At 36.3% G+C, this 18,389-nt stretch overlaps 2 protein-coding genes across 4 annotated transcripts; both read right to left on the reverse strand.

Annotated features, from left to right (window-relative positions):
* Positions 1-495: 495 nt before the first annotated feature.
* Positions 496-12,817, reverse strand: lsr (lipolysis stimulated lipoprotein receptor). 3 transcript variants are annotated; one of them, XM_088013661.1, is made up of 11 exons: positions 12,662-12,817; positions 10,772-11,095; positions 9,528-9,647; positions 9,175-9,231; positions 8,166-8,312; positions 7,119-7,313; positions 5,367-5,417; positions 4,299-4,415; positions 3,229-3,514; positions 1,746-2,202; positions 496-1,150 (listed from the first exon to the last, which is right to left on the reverse strand). In XM_088013661.1, exons 2-11 carry the CDS (start codon positions 11,043-11,045, stop codon positions 1,115-1,117), a joined length of 1,740 nt encoding a protein of 579 aa, XP_087869787.1. In that variant the 5' UTR covers positions 11,046-11,095; positions 12,662-12,817; the 3' UTR covers positions 496-1,114. The 3 variants fall into 3 exon arrangements, with proteins under 3 accessions (XP_087869787.1, XP_014842317.2, XP_014842318.2); XM_014986831.2 differs by lacking the exon at positions 12,662-12,817 and adding an exon at positions 11,970-12,188; XM_014986832.2 differs by lacking the exons at positions 9,175-9,231; positions 12,662-12,817 and adding an exon at positions 11,970-12,186.
* Positions 12,818-14,216: 1,399 nt separating this feature from the next.
* Positions 14,217-18,153, reverse strand: LOC106917665 (uncharacterized). Its single transcript, XM_088013662.1, has 7 exons — positions 18,087-18,153; positions 16,639-16,692; positions 16,186-16,446; positions 15,595-15,648; positions 15,246-15,281; positions 15,111-15,147; positions 14,217-14,605 (listed from the first exon to the last, which is right to left on the reverse strand). The coding sequence occupies exons 1-6, from the start codon at positions 18,118-18,120 to the stop codon at positions 15,122-15,124; spliced, it is 465 nt and encodes a 154-aa protein (XP_087869788.1). The 5' UTR covers positions 18,121-18,153; the 3' UTR covers positions 14,217-14,605; positions 15,111-15,121.
* Positions 18,154-18,389: the final 236 nt, after the last annotated feature.

An 18,389-nucleotide genomic window follows, 5' to 3' on the forward strand; every position in this document is an offset into this window, starting at 1 on the left:
ATTCACTACACATCATAAAATTCACTCAATTGTTTTACCATGAATTTCTGTTACAATCACTAAACTGGAAGTAAAACAATTTCATCTCTCAGTTACTGATACTTATTGCATCAGTTTTCTTGCAGTTAAATTTAATATTGTTCTGCAACATCAGAAAACTAATTCAACTCAGTTAACCAGAAAATATGTGGAAGTATTAACTTAAAAAAGTATTTTTTTTAAGTTAAAAAAAATACCATGTCATTGGTATGGAATAATCCCACTATTCAACACCAATGACATATGAACAGATTGCAGGGAAAAATATATATCAACGCAATAGAAATCCAAATGCTTTCTAAACCTTCCAAAAATATCTAAAATTATGCAAAGTTGAAGATTTACTTACTATTCTAGTATTAAAAAAAAAAACTTGTGTAAAACAGAACCATCACACTTGTAAAATAAACAAGATGATGACATCTAGTGGTGAAACTGTTTAAATCACTGCACAGATTAGCAAAAAAAAATTCTTTATTGTAAAATTATATTGTATGACATATTTGAATGTTCAAATCATAAAACTGGTCAGCTGTACATCACAATATGAATTAAAGCAGCACATCATTGAAAAATCCATGAAAGACTAGCTTGTTCAGCAAGTCTCTGAAAACAGTGGCGAGACTAATCAATAAGAAAAACAAATTTATTTAAACGTACATAAATCCATAAAAAAAACACACACAAGTAAAAAAGCAAAACGCATAACAACATAAACTAAATACATGAACACCTGCAAGTTAACTAAAACTAGTCACTAGTTCAAAGGATTAAAGTGTTAAAACCCAACTGAAGCATTTTTACTTGAACTTGTTAAGATGTAAAACCACTAACAGAACGGGATGATTAAAATGATTTAGGATCTACAGCTGTAACTCTGTACACATTAAGGCACTTGTGGCAGCCACATTTTTTATACATTAGGCGGCACAGAGTTGTACCTCCAAAAATATACAACACAACTACTACAAAACAAATAAAATCAGGACATCAGATTAGCAGTGGGAGTAATATTTACAATGTCAGAAACCAACTGCATCTTTATTAATCGGTCAAAGCTGCATTGAAGTTCGGTTCACACGACCAGGCTCTCACGACTCACCGCTCCACTCTGCAAAGCAAGCGCAGACATGTCAGTTTTACAAAACAACCACAAAAACATGCATTTTCCTGTAAAGTCATAATCTATATTTTCTCTTCCTGTTCCATGTAGTGTTAGTCACTCAATAATTAGGAGAGCATTAGGTCTATTTCTACAACTTAAATGTGTACATTTTATTAAACTTTCTTCAGCATTGAGTTATCTGGTAAGTTTTTAGAGTCTGCATTATTTATGTAAGGGATGTTAATTGGGGTAAGACTTCAGTAGAGATGGGACCAATTTCAGTTTTTTTTTGAAAGCTTGGACCTGTCAATACCAATTTTAGTTCCTTCCTACTTTTCTTCATGAATTACAGGCAAGATGGTTGCAAATATTTCTTTGTAGCCTCATTGTCACAAGTGAGTGACACGCCCACACTGTGACTGAGGAGTTGCTGTAAAATACTTTAACAGATGAAATGATTTTAAGCCGACATTTCATGTGTCGTCAGAATCGTCTGTTAGCTGCAGCATGTTACTGACACCAACATCAGTCTCCATCAGTTTTCTTTGAGTCAGAACCTTTACTCGCAAGTTTCTAAAAGCATTTCGAAGTCGTGACTCACCTTGCGGAGGTTCGTTTTCTGTGAAGATGAGACACTCTCGTTGTCACTGTACGGAGGTGGTCGGGGTGGCGGGAAATCGTCCCGGCGACCAGGAATTCCAGACGGCGGGTTCATCGGAAGTGGTGGTGGCCCACGTTGACCCCTTCCCCATTCCGACCGGTCACTCTCGCTGTCCAGTCGCTCCTGGCTGCGCGCCCTCTGTTGCTCCCCCAGCCGTTTCCTCTCCATGGCCTCTCGTAGAAAGCTGTCGTCGTAATCCTCCCGGCCACTCCTGGCGCCGCCGCCATACCTACGGTCCCTCTCGATGTCCATGAGGTCGTCGCGACTGTGGGTACGGCGCCCGTCGAGGCCTCCCTGTGGCCCTCTGTCTCTTCCTCTGCGATCATCAGGGGAGTAGTCGCGACGTCTCCGGTCATCGTAGCCGCTGCGAGCGCTGCTGCTCCACTCGTCATCAGAGCTGATAAGACAGCAGGAACACTCTTATTGCAGCTCTGATCGAATCTTTTGAACTAGAGCAAACTTTGAACATTACAAGACTACAAAGTGGAACTACTCAGTACTACAGCTTTTTTTTTACTTTTTTCTTCTTCTTGTAAGTAAACTTTAGCAGTAGTTCTACTGACTTTCTGGCTGTTTTCAAAAATATGTCTTAAAGACAGTGAGTGATGTTACACTCTTTTTAGTCTATGAAGTTAAGCTCTTCCATCTCCACCCACGAAAAGTGATCAAAAAGTGATCAAGCCGAAACAATTCCAGGGGCTCGACCTTGTTCCTGTTGGTGGGCTGTATGCATATATTTGACCTGCTGATATGTGTCCAACTGTTGTATTATTACAGTTGTATAAAAGGCTATGGTTTGAACAAATGTTGACAAACAGAAAATTATTTTAAAACTGTAGATTTGAAGGAAAAACTTAGTATATCTTAGAGCAAATGGTTTTTCTAAGAACTTAAGTGGAGAATTGTTACTTATAAGATTTTTGAGGTGTATTTAAAAGCAACAAGAATCATTACAATCTGACTGATGAGGCGTTGCTGAAGTTAAACACATGGCTTCTTGTTCTCAGTCAAAGCTGGAGCACCAGGAAATGTTGAATCCAATAATTGATGACAGTTGCTCTTCAGTGTCACGCTGTGAGCCTCGTGTCTGACACCACAAAACAGCTAGCAAATAAAAGGAAAACTCTTGCATTTTTTTCTATTTAACTGCTCCCCTAAAAATGAAATCTCACTCAGAAAATATGTCTGAAATAACTTTACTAAACATAGTTTGTTCAGTTAACCTGGAAGGAGAGATATTAACTGAGAGGGAGTGGAGGAACATACTGGAAAATTACAGCTCATGTAACAGCTCAAGTGCTGTTAAAACACAAGAATGTAGTAATAAAGGCTAAAATGCAGTTATTTATTAATGGTGCCTGTAAAAAAAAATAAAAAATTGATGTTTGTAAATACTGTATTTGTACTGAAAGGTAAGACTCACCCTCTCCTGCCTCTGGGCTCATCGGGGCCCCTGTGAGGTGGGTGGTCATTTCTGTATCGCCGTCCAACGTCATCAAGGTTATCCATAGAGCGAGCACGTGCTCGATCATTCATGTGACCTCCACCGTGGCGTGGGTAGTCATCACGACGTTGCCCTTGCTGGGAAACGCTGCTGATGGTGCTCATGGCTTCGTCTCGGTCGTAAAGCGTGGGCATCGGGGGGCGACCACCACGTCCTCGAGGTTCCACGCTGTCATGCAACGAGGTGACTGTGCTCATGTTTTCCACTAGGAAAAAATAATAATAATAATAATAATAAAGAGATATTCATGTAAAGCTTAGGTAGAAGTAAAGTACCAAACAGAAAGTATTGTACAGGAATCACAGATTAAATCTGAAGCTTTCCTTAAATTTACAAAAGCAATAGTTTCCACTGAGTTTGAGAAAAATGCGTCATATGTGGTATTTTTTAATGATAAAGAATTTCAATCGTAACTTGAACCACTTTAAAAAACAGCAAAAAAAAAAAAAAAAAAAAAAAAAGAAACAACCAGGAAAAGAGAGATATTATTTTAGGGTTCAGATGTTATGACTATTCTACTTTAGTTTTGAGTAAAACTACAAAAAACTCAGGATTTTGAGTGTAAGAAAAAAATAAAAATCATGAAGTTGCTGAAAACTAATCTTAAACCAGAAGGTAAAATCAACACATGCAACTGTAACTTGATTTCTCAGAAAACATGAAACAGAGAGGGTGGAGAGTGTAAAACCACAGCAGCCTACGCATCATGAGATTTTGTGACCCAATTATTGTGTGTGAGTAATGCCAGCTCAGTCAGATCTACCATCAGGTAAAAAAAAAATAATAATAAATGGGAAAATAATAAATAGAAAACATGAATATTTTGGGTCACAACTCTTTCAGACACTGAACAATAGCAATGAAATACTTCTGTAATATGTTGAACCCACCGGCAATGATTAAGTGACTCTTTGACAGAAACCTGATTTATATTTAGCCAGAGTAGGTTGTGGCACACCAGTATGACAAAACCACAGGAAGTCACTCACAACGGCTGTAGTTTGAAGGTTTGGAGGGGTCTAATGAGGCCAGCTCCTTCTCCATGTAGTAAATGGCCCGGGTTGCATTTCCATCTGGGTCCACCTGAATGCGATAACCACTACGAGCTGAGGAGAAAAAACAGAGTACATTTATCACTAAGTAACCAGAGCTACTTTTGAAACTTCTCTTAATCCTAAAAAAAATATTATATTGATTTGGGCTAGTATTTCAGAAAAAAGTCCATTACACTGCACAGAAATAATTCTGACTTTTTCATTTTAATTTATTTATACTATTACAACAAATAACACAGTAAGGACACATTCTTTGTGTCAAAAACGCATTTTCATAAAGTTTCATCTCACTTTGTCATTTCTGATCAGTGCAGAAATGTTGGATTTACAATTTAAAAAATGTAAACCTTTGGATTTAACCTCCATCACCAATAGTGTTATGCAGATAGGTGCTATACAGAAAAAGATCAGCAAGAACAGCAATGTATAGACAGATAAGGAAATTAGTCACGTCAGCTGTAACAATACATCCAAAATTATATAACGGGCTGCAAACAAATCACAAAATGAAATGTAATCTTTGTGAATGCATCTGGTCCGTCCTTTGATGTTTTCCAGTTGTTTTTTATAATTCCTTTTCTTTGACCTACATGATTTGCTTGTTTTCTTCTTTTTGCTAAATACTTTGAAGAACTGTTGGGAATACAAACTTTAGTATGCAATACTAAAGTGTGACACTAGGGGGCAGAAATTATTCAAGTAAGAAAGAACAGGTTTGTATGTAAATTAAATGGCTTTTATTGAGAATTGATGTTTTAATAATTTATAGTCATCTAAACGCATTATGTTGTACTCTGTGGGAGGAAACTACCCAGTTTCCATTCTTAAAGCCAACTTTAGCCATTTCACAACAAAGCAAAGCCACATCAAGGTGGAATTTCCACAATGCTGTAATAAGGAAACTCCTCCAACAAAATAACCCAAAACAATTCAGAGAGCAAGAACAACCCCCACCCCACATAAACACCACGACACACCGAGCGCCATTTTCCCTTAACTCACTGTGATCTCCTCCACTGTCCTGCAGCAAAGGCACATGAGACCCATGACCCACTGCAAAAAAAGTAAAAAAAACAAAAAAACACTTATACAGGTGCTGGTCATAAAATTAGAATATTGTGATAAAGTTCATTATTTTCTATAATGTCATGATAAAAATTAAATTGTCATATATTTTAGATTCATTGCACACCAACTGAAATATTTCAGGTCTTTTATTGTTTTAATTTTGATGATTTTGGCAAACAGCTCATGAAAACCCAAAATCCCTGTCTCAAAAAATTAGAATATTATGAAAAGGTTCTCTGAACGAGCAATAAAAATAATCATCTGAATCAACAAAGTAACTCTAAACACCTGAAAAAGATTCCTGAGGCCTTTAAAAACTCCCAGCCTGGTTCATTACTCAAAACCGCAATCATGGGTCAGACTGCTGACCTGACTGCTGTCCAGAAGGCCATCACTGACATCCTCAAGCAAGAGGGTGAGAAACAGAAAGAAATTTCTGAACGAATCGGCTGTTTGCAGAGTGTTATATCAAGGCACCTCAGTGGGAAGTCAGTAGGAAGGAAAAAGTGTGGCAGAAAACGCTGCACAACGAGAAGAGGTGACCGGACCCTGAGGAAGATTGTGGAGAAGGGCCGATTCCAGACCTTGGGGGAAGCAGTGGACTGAGTCTGGAGTAGAAACATCCAGAGCCACTGTGCACAGGCGTGTGCAGGAAATGGGCTACAGGTGCCGCATTCCCCAGGTCAAAGGTCAAGCCACTTTTGAACCAGAAACGGCGGCAGAAGCGCCTGACCTGGGCTACAGAGAAGCAGCACTTTGGACCACTGTTGTTCAGTGGTCCAAAGTACTTTTTTCGGATGAAAGCAAACTTTGCATGTCATTCGGAAATCAAAGTGCCAGACTCTGGAGGAAGACTGGGGAGAAGGAAATGCCAAAATGCCAGAAGTCCAGTATCAAGTACCCACAGTCAGTGATGGTCTGGGTGCCATGTCAGCTGCTGGTGTTGGTCCACTGGGTTTTATCAAGGGCAGGATCAATGCAGCAGCTATCAGAAGATTTTGGAGCACTTCATGCTTCCATCTGCTGAAAAGTTTTATGGAGATGAAAATTTAATTTGGTCTGGAATCGGCCCTTCTCCACAATCTTCCTCAGGGTCCGGTCACCTCTTCTCATTGTGTAGCGTTTTCTGCCACACTTTTTCCTTCCTACTGACTTCCCACTGAGGTGCCTTGATATAACACTCTGCAAACAGCCGATTCGTTCAGAAATTTCTTTCCGTTTCTCACCCTCTTGCTTGAGGATGTCAGTGATGGCCTTCTGGACAGCAGTCAGGTCAGCAGTCTGACCCATGATTGCGGTTTTGAGTAATGAACCAGGCTGGGAGTTTTTAAAGGCCTCAGGAATCTTTTTCAGGTGTTTAGAGTTACTTTGTTGATTCAGATGATTATTTTTATTGCTCGTTCAGAGAACCTTTTCATAATATTCTAATTTTTTGAGACAGGGATTTTGGGTTTTCATGAGCTGTTTGCCAAAATCATCAAAATTAAAACAATAAAAGACCTGAAATATTTCAGTTGGTGTGCAATGAATCTAAAATATATGACAATTTAATTTTTATCATGCCATTATGGAAAATAATGAACTTTATCACAATATTCTAATTTTATGACCAGCACCTGTATATCATAATGACATATCATGTCATTATGATAATTAAAACATCCACACTATTTGTTCTAAAGTTACCTGAGCTGGCACCATCGTAATCGTGGCCGTAATTGCTTTGGGGTTGTCCAACTCCGTTGGGAAAGGGCAGCAGGGGTATGGCGGACTGGTGAAATTGTGAGCCGCCGTACACAGGCTGAGCATACATGCCAGAATACGTGGTGGGAGCATACTGACTGAGCACACCTTTCTTCGCTGCTTTTCCTGCCTCATACACTGCAACATAATGGGAGAGAGCAGATAACATTTGGAAACAAAGTAGTTTCACAGTTAAAAATTGTTCAAGGACAGAAAGTATAAAATCCAACCATTGAGAGAGGAAGCAAACAAAAAAACAATACAGCTGTACTAAGAACTTCCACCATGTATGACCTTTAAATAGATTATCAGCATGTGCTTTAGAGGACTTTTAATTAAGAAAATTAAGAAGTCAAAAACTTGCAACATATCCTCTCTTTGGATATGTTGCAAAGAGAGGATATGTTTGAATGATCTAAATCATTCAAGTTTGGAAATTGATAATACCTAAAAGAAGCCAGAAATTAATATTTGACAAGGAAACTTATAAGTGCACATCCGATGGACTTCAAAATAAATTAAAAATCTAATTTGCCAAATTGTGTTTAGTCCTGGAAGTTTTACTAAACAATCAGACTCCAGGTGTGCAATTACTATCAAATGACATAATACTGTAAGCGTTACCTAAAAGCCTCTTGAATGTTAACTCGTATTGCTTTAAAAAAACATATATGCACATTCCCTTTAACCAAAAGGTACAAACAAATACTGTTTACGGTTTATTTACACAGAGACAGTGTTCAACATTTCATTAACCTTTCAAAAGGAGAGAAGCATGGCACCAGGTCATAGCAAAAAATGCTAATTTCCACTTGCAGTCCCTAGACACAGACTGCAAGTATGATTAAGAGACAATTAAGAGCTCAAGAATTAGTGAAAAGCCAATAAAATAATCAACTACAAGCATGTCTGATAATTCATTATTTAGATCTCACTAGAACCAAACATAAACTAGATGAAATCTTCATTCTTTTTCTACTTGATACTTACATGCGCGTGGACAGCAGCAGCGATCTGGGCAGCAGGGGCAGCTGATGAGGCAGCAGCAGGTGTGAGGGCAACACTGACACCAGCAGATTCCGATGAGAATAAGGAGCAAAAAGAAGCCCAAAACTACCAGAAGAACCAGGAGCCAGTCTGTGTGCATCAAAGAGAGACACATATGATATCATAATGTTTGCAGTCTGTCTCTACTCCAGGAAAACAAAAAGCACACTACACTACCCATGAACCCAAAAGGTACTTATAGGTAGCCAAACACGTTTATTTGTAGGTACAAATGTGCACTACAAACAAAGCGGGAGGAAATGAGTCAGACAAAAAAGTAAAAAAAACAAAATAACATTTTAATCCCAAAGACTTTGTATTAATTATCTACGCAGAACAGCAAAGAAGAAAGTCTGTGTTGTGAAAAGCCAATTTTGTGCTTAAAAAAAGAAGAAACAAAAAACCACATGAGCCCTAACGTGATAAAGTGAACATGTTTAAAGACATGTCAAAATGGTAAATCCAGATTACTCTGCATGTCTGTTCAGGCAGCCCATAACACAGACAGAGGATGAAAAAAACCCAAAACAAAACAAAAACAAAAACAACCTGCACACAAATTAAGAAATATGCACAGAGTTGTTTTTTGTTGTTCAGCGGTTAAATTTATATTGCAACTGAAAAGAAACAAAACAATGCAGTTCAGAAAATGTAAAGACATATATAAAAAAAGAAGATGAGAGAAACTCCTCGACGTGATGCGTTTTTGTCTACGTCGGGACTTTTAGAAGTGCACCATCTCTCAAAGCGTGACAGAGTACTTTGCAGTTGTTCTCACAATTTTATATTCAGACTGTCTAAAGAGTTGAGAATTGTTCATTTTATTTAAGGTAGCGCACACAAGCTCAAAGTCCCTCAGTAAAGCAGTCGGAGGGCAGAGTCGTCCCATCTATTCATTAAAATGAAACCACCCAATATCCCCTACTCCTCTCACACAAGGGTATTGTACTACCTTCCATAACCAGTAAGTCAATGCCAGGCAGGAGGTCAGTAGTATTAGTCTTTCTCTCTGTGAAAGACAGATAAAGCTGCAATTACTTTAGGGTGGTATCTAACTCTGCTGCTTAATCAGGTTTGTGGAAAATATCTTTTTGACCATAAAATCCCAAAATAGTTCAGTAACTTGCACACTAAGTGTTGCCCACACTGCTTTTGGTAATTTTTTTTCTTACTGTTATATTTCTGAACGTTTAAGAATTTTAGTGAATGGGAGCAGAAATGAGACAGGAGATGGTGAGAAAAGAAAAAAAATAATAATCAGGAAACGTAGGCATAAAATGAAGAAATTAAAATAGCAAAACTCACCAAGCACAATTAATTCAGTGAATTTTTCATTATTCCCTGAAATATCCGTGGATGACACCACGGTGCAGAAGTAGACACCACTTTCCCCCCATTGAGCGTCAGAGATTTGCAGGTCTGCCTCTGTGGGGGAGAATTTATTTAAATTACTTACCAATATTATAATATAATTTCATCTTATATGGCAGTACTTTCACATTTGAAGCTGAGGGAGCATCCAAGATGACCAAATGCACATTACGATTTAATGAGATTTTCTTGCACTTGTCAAGTGATGTCAGTTCATTTTCAGGGAAAAAAAAGAAACAAATAAAAAAAGCTCTAAGCATGAAGCTAATCTACCCAAGTTGCACATTTTGATCCTGTGGTGACTTGTGCCATCTTGCTGTGATGTTTGACAGGTTGTGCAACAAAAATAATTCATAATGAATCAGGCACCTTCCATAATAATTTGAAGTATTTATAAAGGATTAAACAAGTAAACACCTTACACGTCCATTAAGTAAGACATATTGTGTTTCTATTAATACTATATTCACATGTTTTTATGTAGAGCAACACAGAAAAGTAGCTTCTAAAAATACACAAGGGTTCGACATCAAACAAGCATCAGCGTACTCAGAGCAACAACCAATGATTTATGCAAAAATTCAAAACTCGCCTTAACAGATATATCCAATTAATAAGTAGGGCTATTTCTCCAGGTAGCCAGTGTGCCAATAGCAGTAAAAAAAAAAGATTTAGCTTAATAAGAGGAACTGATGAGTACTTCAGCTTCAGATGCCCTCTTAAAATGTTATTGTTGTGCTGTAGTTTCTCAACTCTACCTCACAAAAATTGTTTTGACTTGCTATGAAATTATATTTTTTGCCACTTTATTCATTTAGAAAAAATGCACAGAAATCATGTTAGCATTTTTTTGGAATGACTTGCATTCGTCATATTTTTGAACCCATCACTTTGAAAGGCAGATCTACATAAAATGTCTGATATTAAATTATACAAAGCTAAGACAGAGCATATCTGCTGCATAACAGTGGAAAGAAATATTTAAATGTTTTGAGTGTGTAACTTGAGTGCGACTTGTTTACGTCAATGTTTAATACAGAAATTCCAGATTTTAGGAAACAAATTTTTCTTGATCGCTTTCTCTTTCCAAAACAAGTTCATCTGTCAAAATACAAAATTTCTATCATACTTCATTCAACCCTTAGTAAAGATTTACCCAGTACTGTTTATTAACTTACTGTTTATAATGTTGATCTTGCGAGATGCGTATTCTTTGCCCAGTACGACGGAATCGCCGTTCTTAACTGCCACAGTGCGGATTGTTCTGTCTTTATCAGGACAGTTGTTGACGGGGTCAATGTTGGCCTGAGAGATGGCAGTATCTGTACTGCTGGGGCTAAGTGCCACTTGGATGGGGTCCCGGCAGTAGGATTTGTACTTCCATGTGACAATAGGAGGGATAGTGGCACTCGTTGTGTACTCACAATTTAGTGTGACAGGTTGGAAGAGCATGACAATGTACCTCTTGGTTGGACAGGTAACCTCAATAGCCAAAGCAGACTCTGGAAAGGTTTAGAAAATGTTATAAGTTAATAAACAGGTCTACTACTGTCAAAATTTTACATTGTTTTTGCAAACTTGGCCATAGAAATCACCGTAGTCTGCAATATTCAAGGTGTGGTGCAAAAACAATGTTTCTTCATAGTATCACTCGGAGTGGGCAAGTTGAGTCACAGCCATGCGTCATTCTTTCAGGGTGACCCACATTAGTTATGTCCCACTGATCCACATTCCCTTAAGATATTATAAAGCTGAGGAGTCAAAATAAAAGCTTTTGCCATTCTGATGTTTGTCCACATAAATGAGTTGGGGCAATTTAAATATCTACTCCAGTGTGTTAGCCCCGTTTTCACAGGTCTGTAAGGCTCAACAAGATGAACATCACTTCGAAGAAGATTAAAATGAAGATTCAATCCGGCTTCTAAATAAGTTTAAGCGCAAGCAATAGCTGACTCTAATCGGAATAGCTTACAAAATTTAAGTTTAATATATTTTATGTGGAAATATTACATTTTTATGAGCCTTAACAGGGAAAAGTTGCAGATTCAAAATCCCAAATTAGACAATATTTTCTTCTACAATTACCCACAAAATCTGACGCATTCTCTTTGGAAACAGAATTACAATGTTCCGTCACAAAGGAACAGATACACGAAAAGGAAACCAAATGCGTTTAGTATTAAAATCGAACTATTTGAATAACTTTGTGGATTAAATATATAATTTTACAATCTGCAACAAATAACTGTAACAACACAGAAAACTATGTGTTACTCTGTAGGCCAACAGACAGTTATTTTGTACAGAGGCGCAGAAAAACACAACGGATTTCACGGAAGGGCCCACCCTGTCTGAACGAAAAACAGGCCAACTCACCTGTCGCCATTAAAACGGCGACGAAGACCGTCCAAAACATATTTAATTCTCGCTCCTCGATGACTTAGTTAAAATACACTAAATACAAATTCAAAGTAATTAAAAAATAATAATAATACTGCAAAAACACTTATTTTAATCTCAGCCAGGCAGCGCCCACTCCATTTTGAACGCCCTGTAGGCGAAGAGGAGGAACCTGAATGCTTCACATTACACAGTCAACAGGTAAATGTTCGGACATGTTGCGAAACACAGGGGGTATCCATTTTGTTCCCTTGTTTTCTTTCTGATATGTGTATACTTATCACCAAAATCTGGATTGGGAGCTTTAAAGTCGTTTGAGCTGTTTCATTTTACTTAATAATTTCACTACAGCAAGCAAATATAGCCAGAAAAATATATTTTCACAAGTTTCTCCTACCCGGAACTACTTGGTACGATCCAGGCACTGCCATCAAAGTTGACATTTGTTAATGTTTAACTCAGTGGTTTCGGCCTGGTTGATAACAGTTTTATCTTTCATATCGCTCAGTGAAACCTTGCTTCTCTACAATATTCTGAATTGTACCCATCAAAGATAATACAAAATTAATACACATCAAAGATGTCCTTAAAGCTGTGCCAAACATCCGAAAACAGTTTTCGTTGTGACATTCTGTAAATGTACTAGTAGAAAAAGAAGGTTCGCTTACAGTTTACCCCCTACCAAGATGAGGTGGGGCATTATACAGGGTATAAACTATTATCCAGGGTGGCTGCTTCGAAAGGAACCTGGGAGAATAGCATGGACTGAGTGTAATGAGTAAATACAGGCGCTTCATAGACTGAAAAACCACTGAAACCTTTATCGCGTTTCCGTAATGTAGATCAAAAACGGAAACTCAATTATTTATGAGACATGGTCATATAAAAAAATGTGAATAAAGCATAAAATCAATAAAAAAAAAAGATTCTGAAAACAAGTCTCATTTTCTGACAGGTTTAATTTTAGCTTTGTAAAGCAATAAGTCAATCATTAAAATAATCCATCTAAAAACTATAATTGCTGTCTAAAGCAAAAAGCCAATTTAGTACATATCGCCTGTGACTGTGAGTTTTGGCTGAGTCTCACTTCTTAGTTTTAACCCTTTCTCCAATCTCTTGGTAGTTAATTCAGGCAGTGGTATCCCAGTGAGAAATGGGATGTCAAGAAGCTGACACATCCTCAGATCATCTGTAGATGTCTCATTAACAGCTATCAGCATGCACCAAATGTCACCATACATAAGTTATGCCTATTAAACTGGAGTGGAGTGGATACAGGCTAATTCCTCTAAAGCATTTTGTTGGAAAAATTAAGAAGCTAGATTAATTAAAAGCTACACTCATGATTTATGTAACATAAATTATATATTATGGCCTCTGATTTACTTTACTGTTAGTCAAGTGAAGTTGCTCATCTTAAATATTGATCCGTCACATTTGGTATATATAATTTCTGTTTGTGATCAATCTTCAGTTTCTTCTGAAGCATCTGTACAGGGCCTGAACAACCTGGCTTTAATATCAGTGTAGTGTGTAAACATTTGCATCCAAAAGAAAAATGGCACTCCTACCTGCTTGGATGGATGATGAAGATGATGATGACGATGTGACTGCCCCCCTAACTTTGCTGTGGACAGCAGCTGCACTTTTACCTTGTATCTATGATCTGGATACTCATGTGGTCAAATATGGATCAAACTGTCTAGAAATTACAGTTTCACAATTGAGTTTCAGATTCATGACTGGTTATGACCTAATCAACTAACTACATGGAAAGTATTTCCATTTTTAGCTGGTTTTTGACTTGACAAATAATCTACTTGATCTGTTTTTCTATATGCACCTTGTGCCATCAACCAGTGCCTAATATAACTTTGTTTTCTGGAAGTTAATTGCGACTTTTGAACTTAACCTTGATATAATCACCTGTTATAGAATTTCCTCTAAATGTTTTCTATCAATGTAACAATGTCTTTAAAACCAATTAATAACTTTTCTCCAATTGTTCTTTCATTTTATATGTTCAGTTTTAGAACTATTTATGTTTACAGATCTCTGAGTCTGTGTTTCTGTTTTATTAACACATCTGTGATTATATTATGCTCAGTAGTTTTCATGTTTTGACTTCATTTCAGCCTTGATGTTTGTTTCTCTGTGTATTTCTTCCAGTTGAAAGAAAAGTCCCCTCCCTCTGACTGTCACCACTGCAGCTGAGACTGAAAGTATGACTTTATATACTTTTAATCAATTAAGATACTTAATATGTATTGCTTTATAGATATAGCTAAAACAGCTTTGCTAGATAACAAAGAAATAATAAAACAATGCAAAAAACCCCCCAGTATTAGTTCTGAAAAAGAAAAACAGTTTACACTCATATTTTGGATTCAAGTTGATTTTTGCTGGGCCCCTCCAAAGCAACAATGTTACTTGCAGTCAGAAGAAACATGTTGTTGACAGGGGTATGGATAATATTAGGCCTAACAATATATAAAATAAAATAAAAACTTCACTGGTTATTTTTTTTTTCTAAAAAGAAACTCAAATCATAATCAATTAAACATTTTTGAAATGTGTTGACATCTTTCTTTTCTCTCCCTGTGGATGAGCATCTGTGGAAATGACAGGAAACAAATGATTAAAAATACTGTAAATGTTAAGAAGTTGCTGTCAAGCAAAGTTGACAGGATTGCGACTGGATAGAGAATCCATTTAGGTGGTTGAAATATTTTGCATTTACATGACCAGTCTTTTCTCCTCACTGTCAAATTTAGTTAAACATATCATTCAGCACAATAAGTGTGGCTTGAATCAGCCCTAAAATTAGATGAAACATGTTTTGGCTCTCCTTTTCTGGCGAATGGATTACTACTTCCCTCTAGTGGTCAGTAATACATTTCTGAGTCTATGTATGTTTCTGCAGCGCCTGCAGACTTACTGTATTGTAAATGTTTTTTTTTTTTTGTTGTTGTTGTTGTTTTATTCAAAGCTCATAATTCATTGATACAAAATTTTCTGAAGACAGGAAAGCATCAGATGTCACTGCATAAACTAAATTTAGGATGGTTAAGTTTTTCAGTAAAATGTTTTGAGAGTTGTGTGATGAATCATACTTACGCTGTTTAAGATCACCCAGACAAGATGAAAAGAAGAGCTGTAATATAGAAATACATTTTTGTCACTCACTGAGTTAACCTACTTTCAGAAAGTAGACCTTTATTGTGCTTGTAATGTGTACACAGTAATACATACCAACAAATATTACTCCAGTGTGTGCAGAAATCTGGCCTTTATTGGGATAAGGAAATCAAGCGGCATTAGCGTTAATTTTGCTATATATGTATGTTCAATTTAAAAGTGAATCTTCATTATAAAAGTAATGGTTTTTCAATCAGGCAAATAACATGCTTACTTGTAGCACTCTGTAAACTATAATTACTGCACACTGATACCAGATAAAGTTAAAGCATGCAGTCTATTTTAAATACTCACTGAGCACTTTATTAGATATACATATTAAATAGTATTTTTATCAGATATGGTAAATCAGCCACCTGGCAGCAACAATGTGCTTATGCATCTGTTGTGTGTGTATGCGTACTTGCACCAGTAGTCGGTCCGTGGAATCTACGGTTGGTGTTTTGCTGTTCTTCACCTACAAAAGAAAGAAATACAAAATTATTTAAATAAAACATATATTTATATAATAATAATATATAATAAAATAAAAATAATTTTTTATTCTATATTTTATTATTATTATTATTATTATTATTATTATTATTATTATTATTATTATTATTTAAATATTATATATATATGTATATATATATACACACACATATATATATATATATATATATATATATATATATATATATATATATATATATATATATATATATATATATATATATATATATATATATATATTACATTAAAGTGTCATTCTTTTGGCAGGAGCTATTGTTCACGTAGGTCACATGAAACCAATAAAGGACAATGTGTTTTTAATTCTTATGTTTAGTCATAGTTTTATGAAGTACCTCTGAAAATCTGACTCACTCTTGTCTCGCCTCCTTTCTCAAATTACAGTAGAAAGCAGATTTGCAATTAAATAATGTTATTTCAGTGGTGAAACAACAGTCACTTAACATCATCAAAGATAAATGTTCTGCAATGCCTTACTTACACCCTTTAGATATGTTGGTAATTTTCAGTCCATTCGTCTCTGCCTCAAATTTCTGGATGTTTATTGGACAGTAGATTTTGATGGTGGAGTCGGAATGGCACACCGAGCAGTTCTTTCCTACTGGACGAACTCCAGAACAATTTGGGATGTTTTCTTTAAGTTCTTTTTCAAAGAGAAGGGCGTCATGAGGTCCAAATATCCTCTCTATGTTTGGGCATCTGCTCTTGTCCCTGCAGATAAAGCAGTCATGCGTCGTCCAATCTAGAGAAACGTGGATAAAATGAAGATGTATAAACATATAATGTGCTTCACGTTCACTGGGTAAAAGTTAAAAGATAATAAACCTGTTTTAAAAAAATACATTGCTCATCAAACAAGGATAGTTACATTTTATGGCCCATCATATTAAACAATTAAATAAAAATAAGGGATTAAAAGTGTTTACAAACATACCAGCAAATCCAGGACAGATAGTGAGTATCACAGCTACTAGATAGCAAAGAGACACTGTAAGAGAAATAAAAGTGCATTTCTACTTATGAGAATTGATTTAAAATGTATATATTAAATTGCTGAAGAAACTTGAGAAGTAATTCGACAAAGCAGCCAAATTACTTTTTCTACTTAAGAATTGTAACAAAATAGACTTGATGTCTATCGTGTTACTTTTTTTTCTATAAACATCCTTTTATATCTTTGTAAGAAATTCCAATATGACAGCAATATGGTACACTCCATATTGTAATTCAGTCAAACACAATTATAGGGTTTTTTAAAGTGACAAAAACTATAAAACTGCATTGAAATGGATAACAAAGAATAACAAATAATGGTTTTCATTTATGTATGCAGTGGACCTAGATTTAATATCATATCCCTATCCTATTATTTTTCTACAAAATAATTTATTGTGATTTTGTCTTTTCAGATCTTCTACTGCCCCTTTTCTGCCCTCCATTTCAGAAAACGTGCTTGCTTTCTCAGCACGTACAGAGACTCATGGAGTCTCTGTAATGGCTGCTGTCTTAACTGCTTCTGCTGTCATAATGTTTTATTACATATAACCATGACATGGTGAGTAGCACAGATTTGTGTCTCAGAGGATCAGGTTTCTTGTGTGTTTCATTACCTAAAAAGAGCATGGGAAATCAAAAAGATCCATGTTTAGCTTCTAAACTAAACATGGATCTTTGTTTGGGCATCTGCTTTTGTCCCTGCAGGAAAGGCAGTCATGTCGTCCAAAATGCTTTTGGATTGTTTCTGCTTTTGGATTTCATCAAAAGCAGAAACAAAAGGGTTGACAATTGCAACACTGTTCCAGGCATCAGTTTAGCATGTTTATGTAACATTTAGATGGATCTGTTTCATAAATTCAATAAATGAGAACGTAGCAAACATTTCCTCTCTTTTGATTGTGCATGTATCCAGACTAACATTTCAAACGTTTGTAAATAATTCTAAGCACACGTTCTGTTTGATACAGCATTATCCTATATTTATTTAGCAAATAATCTTCAAAGACTCTGGCATTTGACATTAACACATCATTATTACGATTAAGTATTGCTAGTCAAAAACGGTGGAATACCTGAACAATGCCAGGAATACTAGGTATTCCCGTGTTACCTGCCAAGAATGAAAACCGTTAAAAGCTTTGAATGAAAACTGTTAAAAGCTTTGATACTGAATGTGTTAATCACATTCAACCCAGAACAATATCGATGATCATAATGGTAGTTCAGGCTAGGGGTGTGGGTTAACCACCTAAGTTTCTCAGGAGCTGTTTTCGAGGCTTACGATAAGTGAAAGAAAATTAAAACTCAGCAAAACATACAAGGTTTCTCAGTGACTTATTCAAGCCAGACTAATCAGAAACTGAAAAAAAAAGAAAAAAAACTTACATTTTGTCCTTCGCTTCATGAAAGCGTGCATCATGATCAGTTGTCGCTCCCAAAGCTGTCTGGTAAGTTTTTGACTAATCCAGGAAGTTGTGTTTAACTTTATTCACCACGTGGTAGCTTTTCATTTTTGGGCAAGCTAAGCTGATGAGCTTGTAGGTTTTAAAAGTTGTTCCTTACAGAGCAGTATATGGAGAGAGAGAGACCATTTCACAACAAGTAGCTGCTACACAACACTCTTGTAACTCATAAAAGTTTTGGCTTAATTTTAAATGCAAACTTGCATCCTCTGAGTGTCATAGGGGA

Source organism: Poecilia mexicana, unplaced genomic scaffold, assembly GCF_051168715.1.
Source record: "Poecilia mexicana isolate PSO_F unplaced genomic scaffold, ASM5116871v1 scaffold_16, whole genome shotgun sequence".
Taxonomy (NCBI): Eukaryota; Metazoa; Chordata; class Actinopteri; order Cyprinodontiformes; family Poeciliidae; genus Poecilia; species Poecilia mexicana.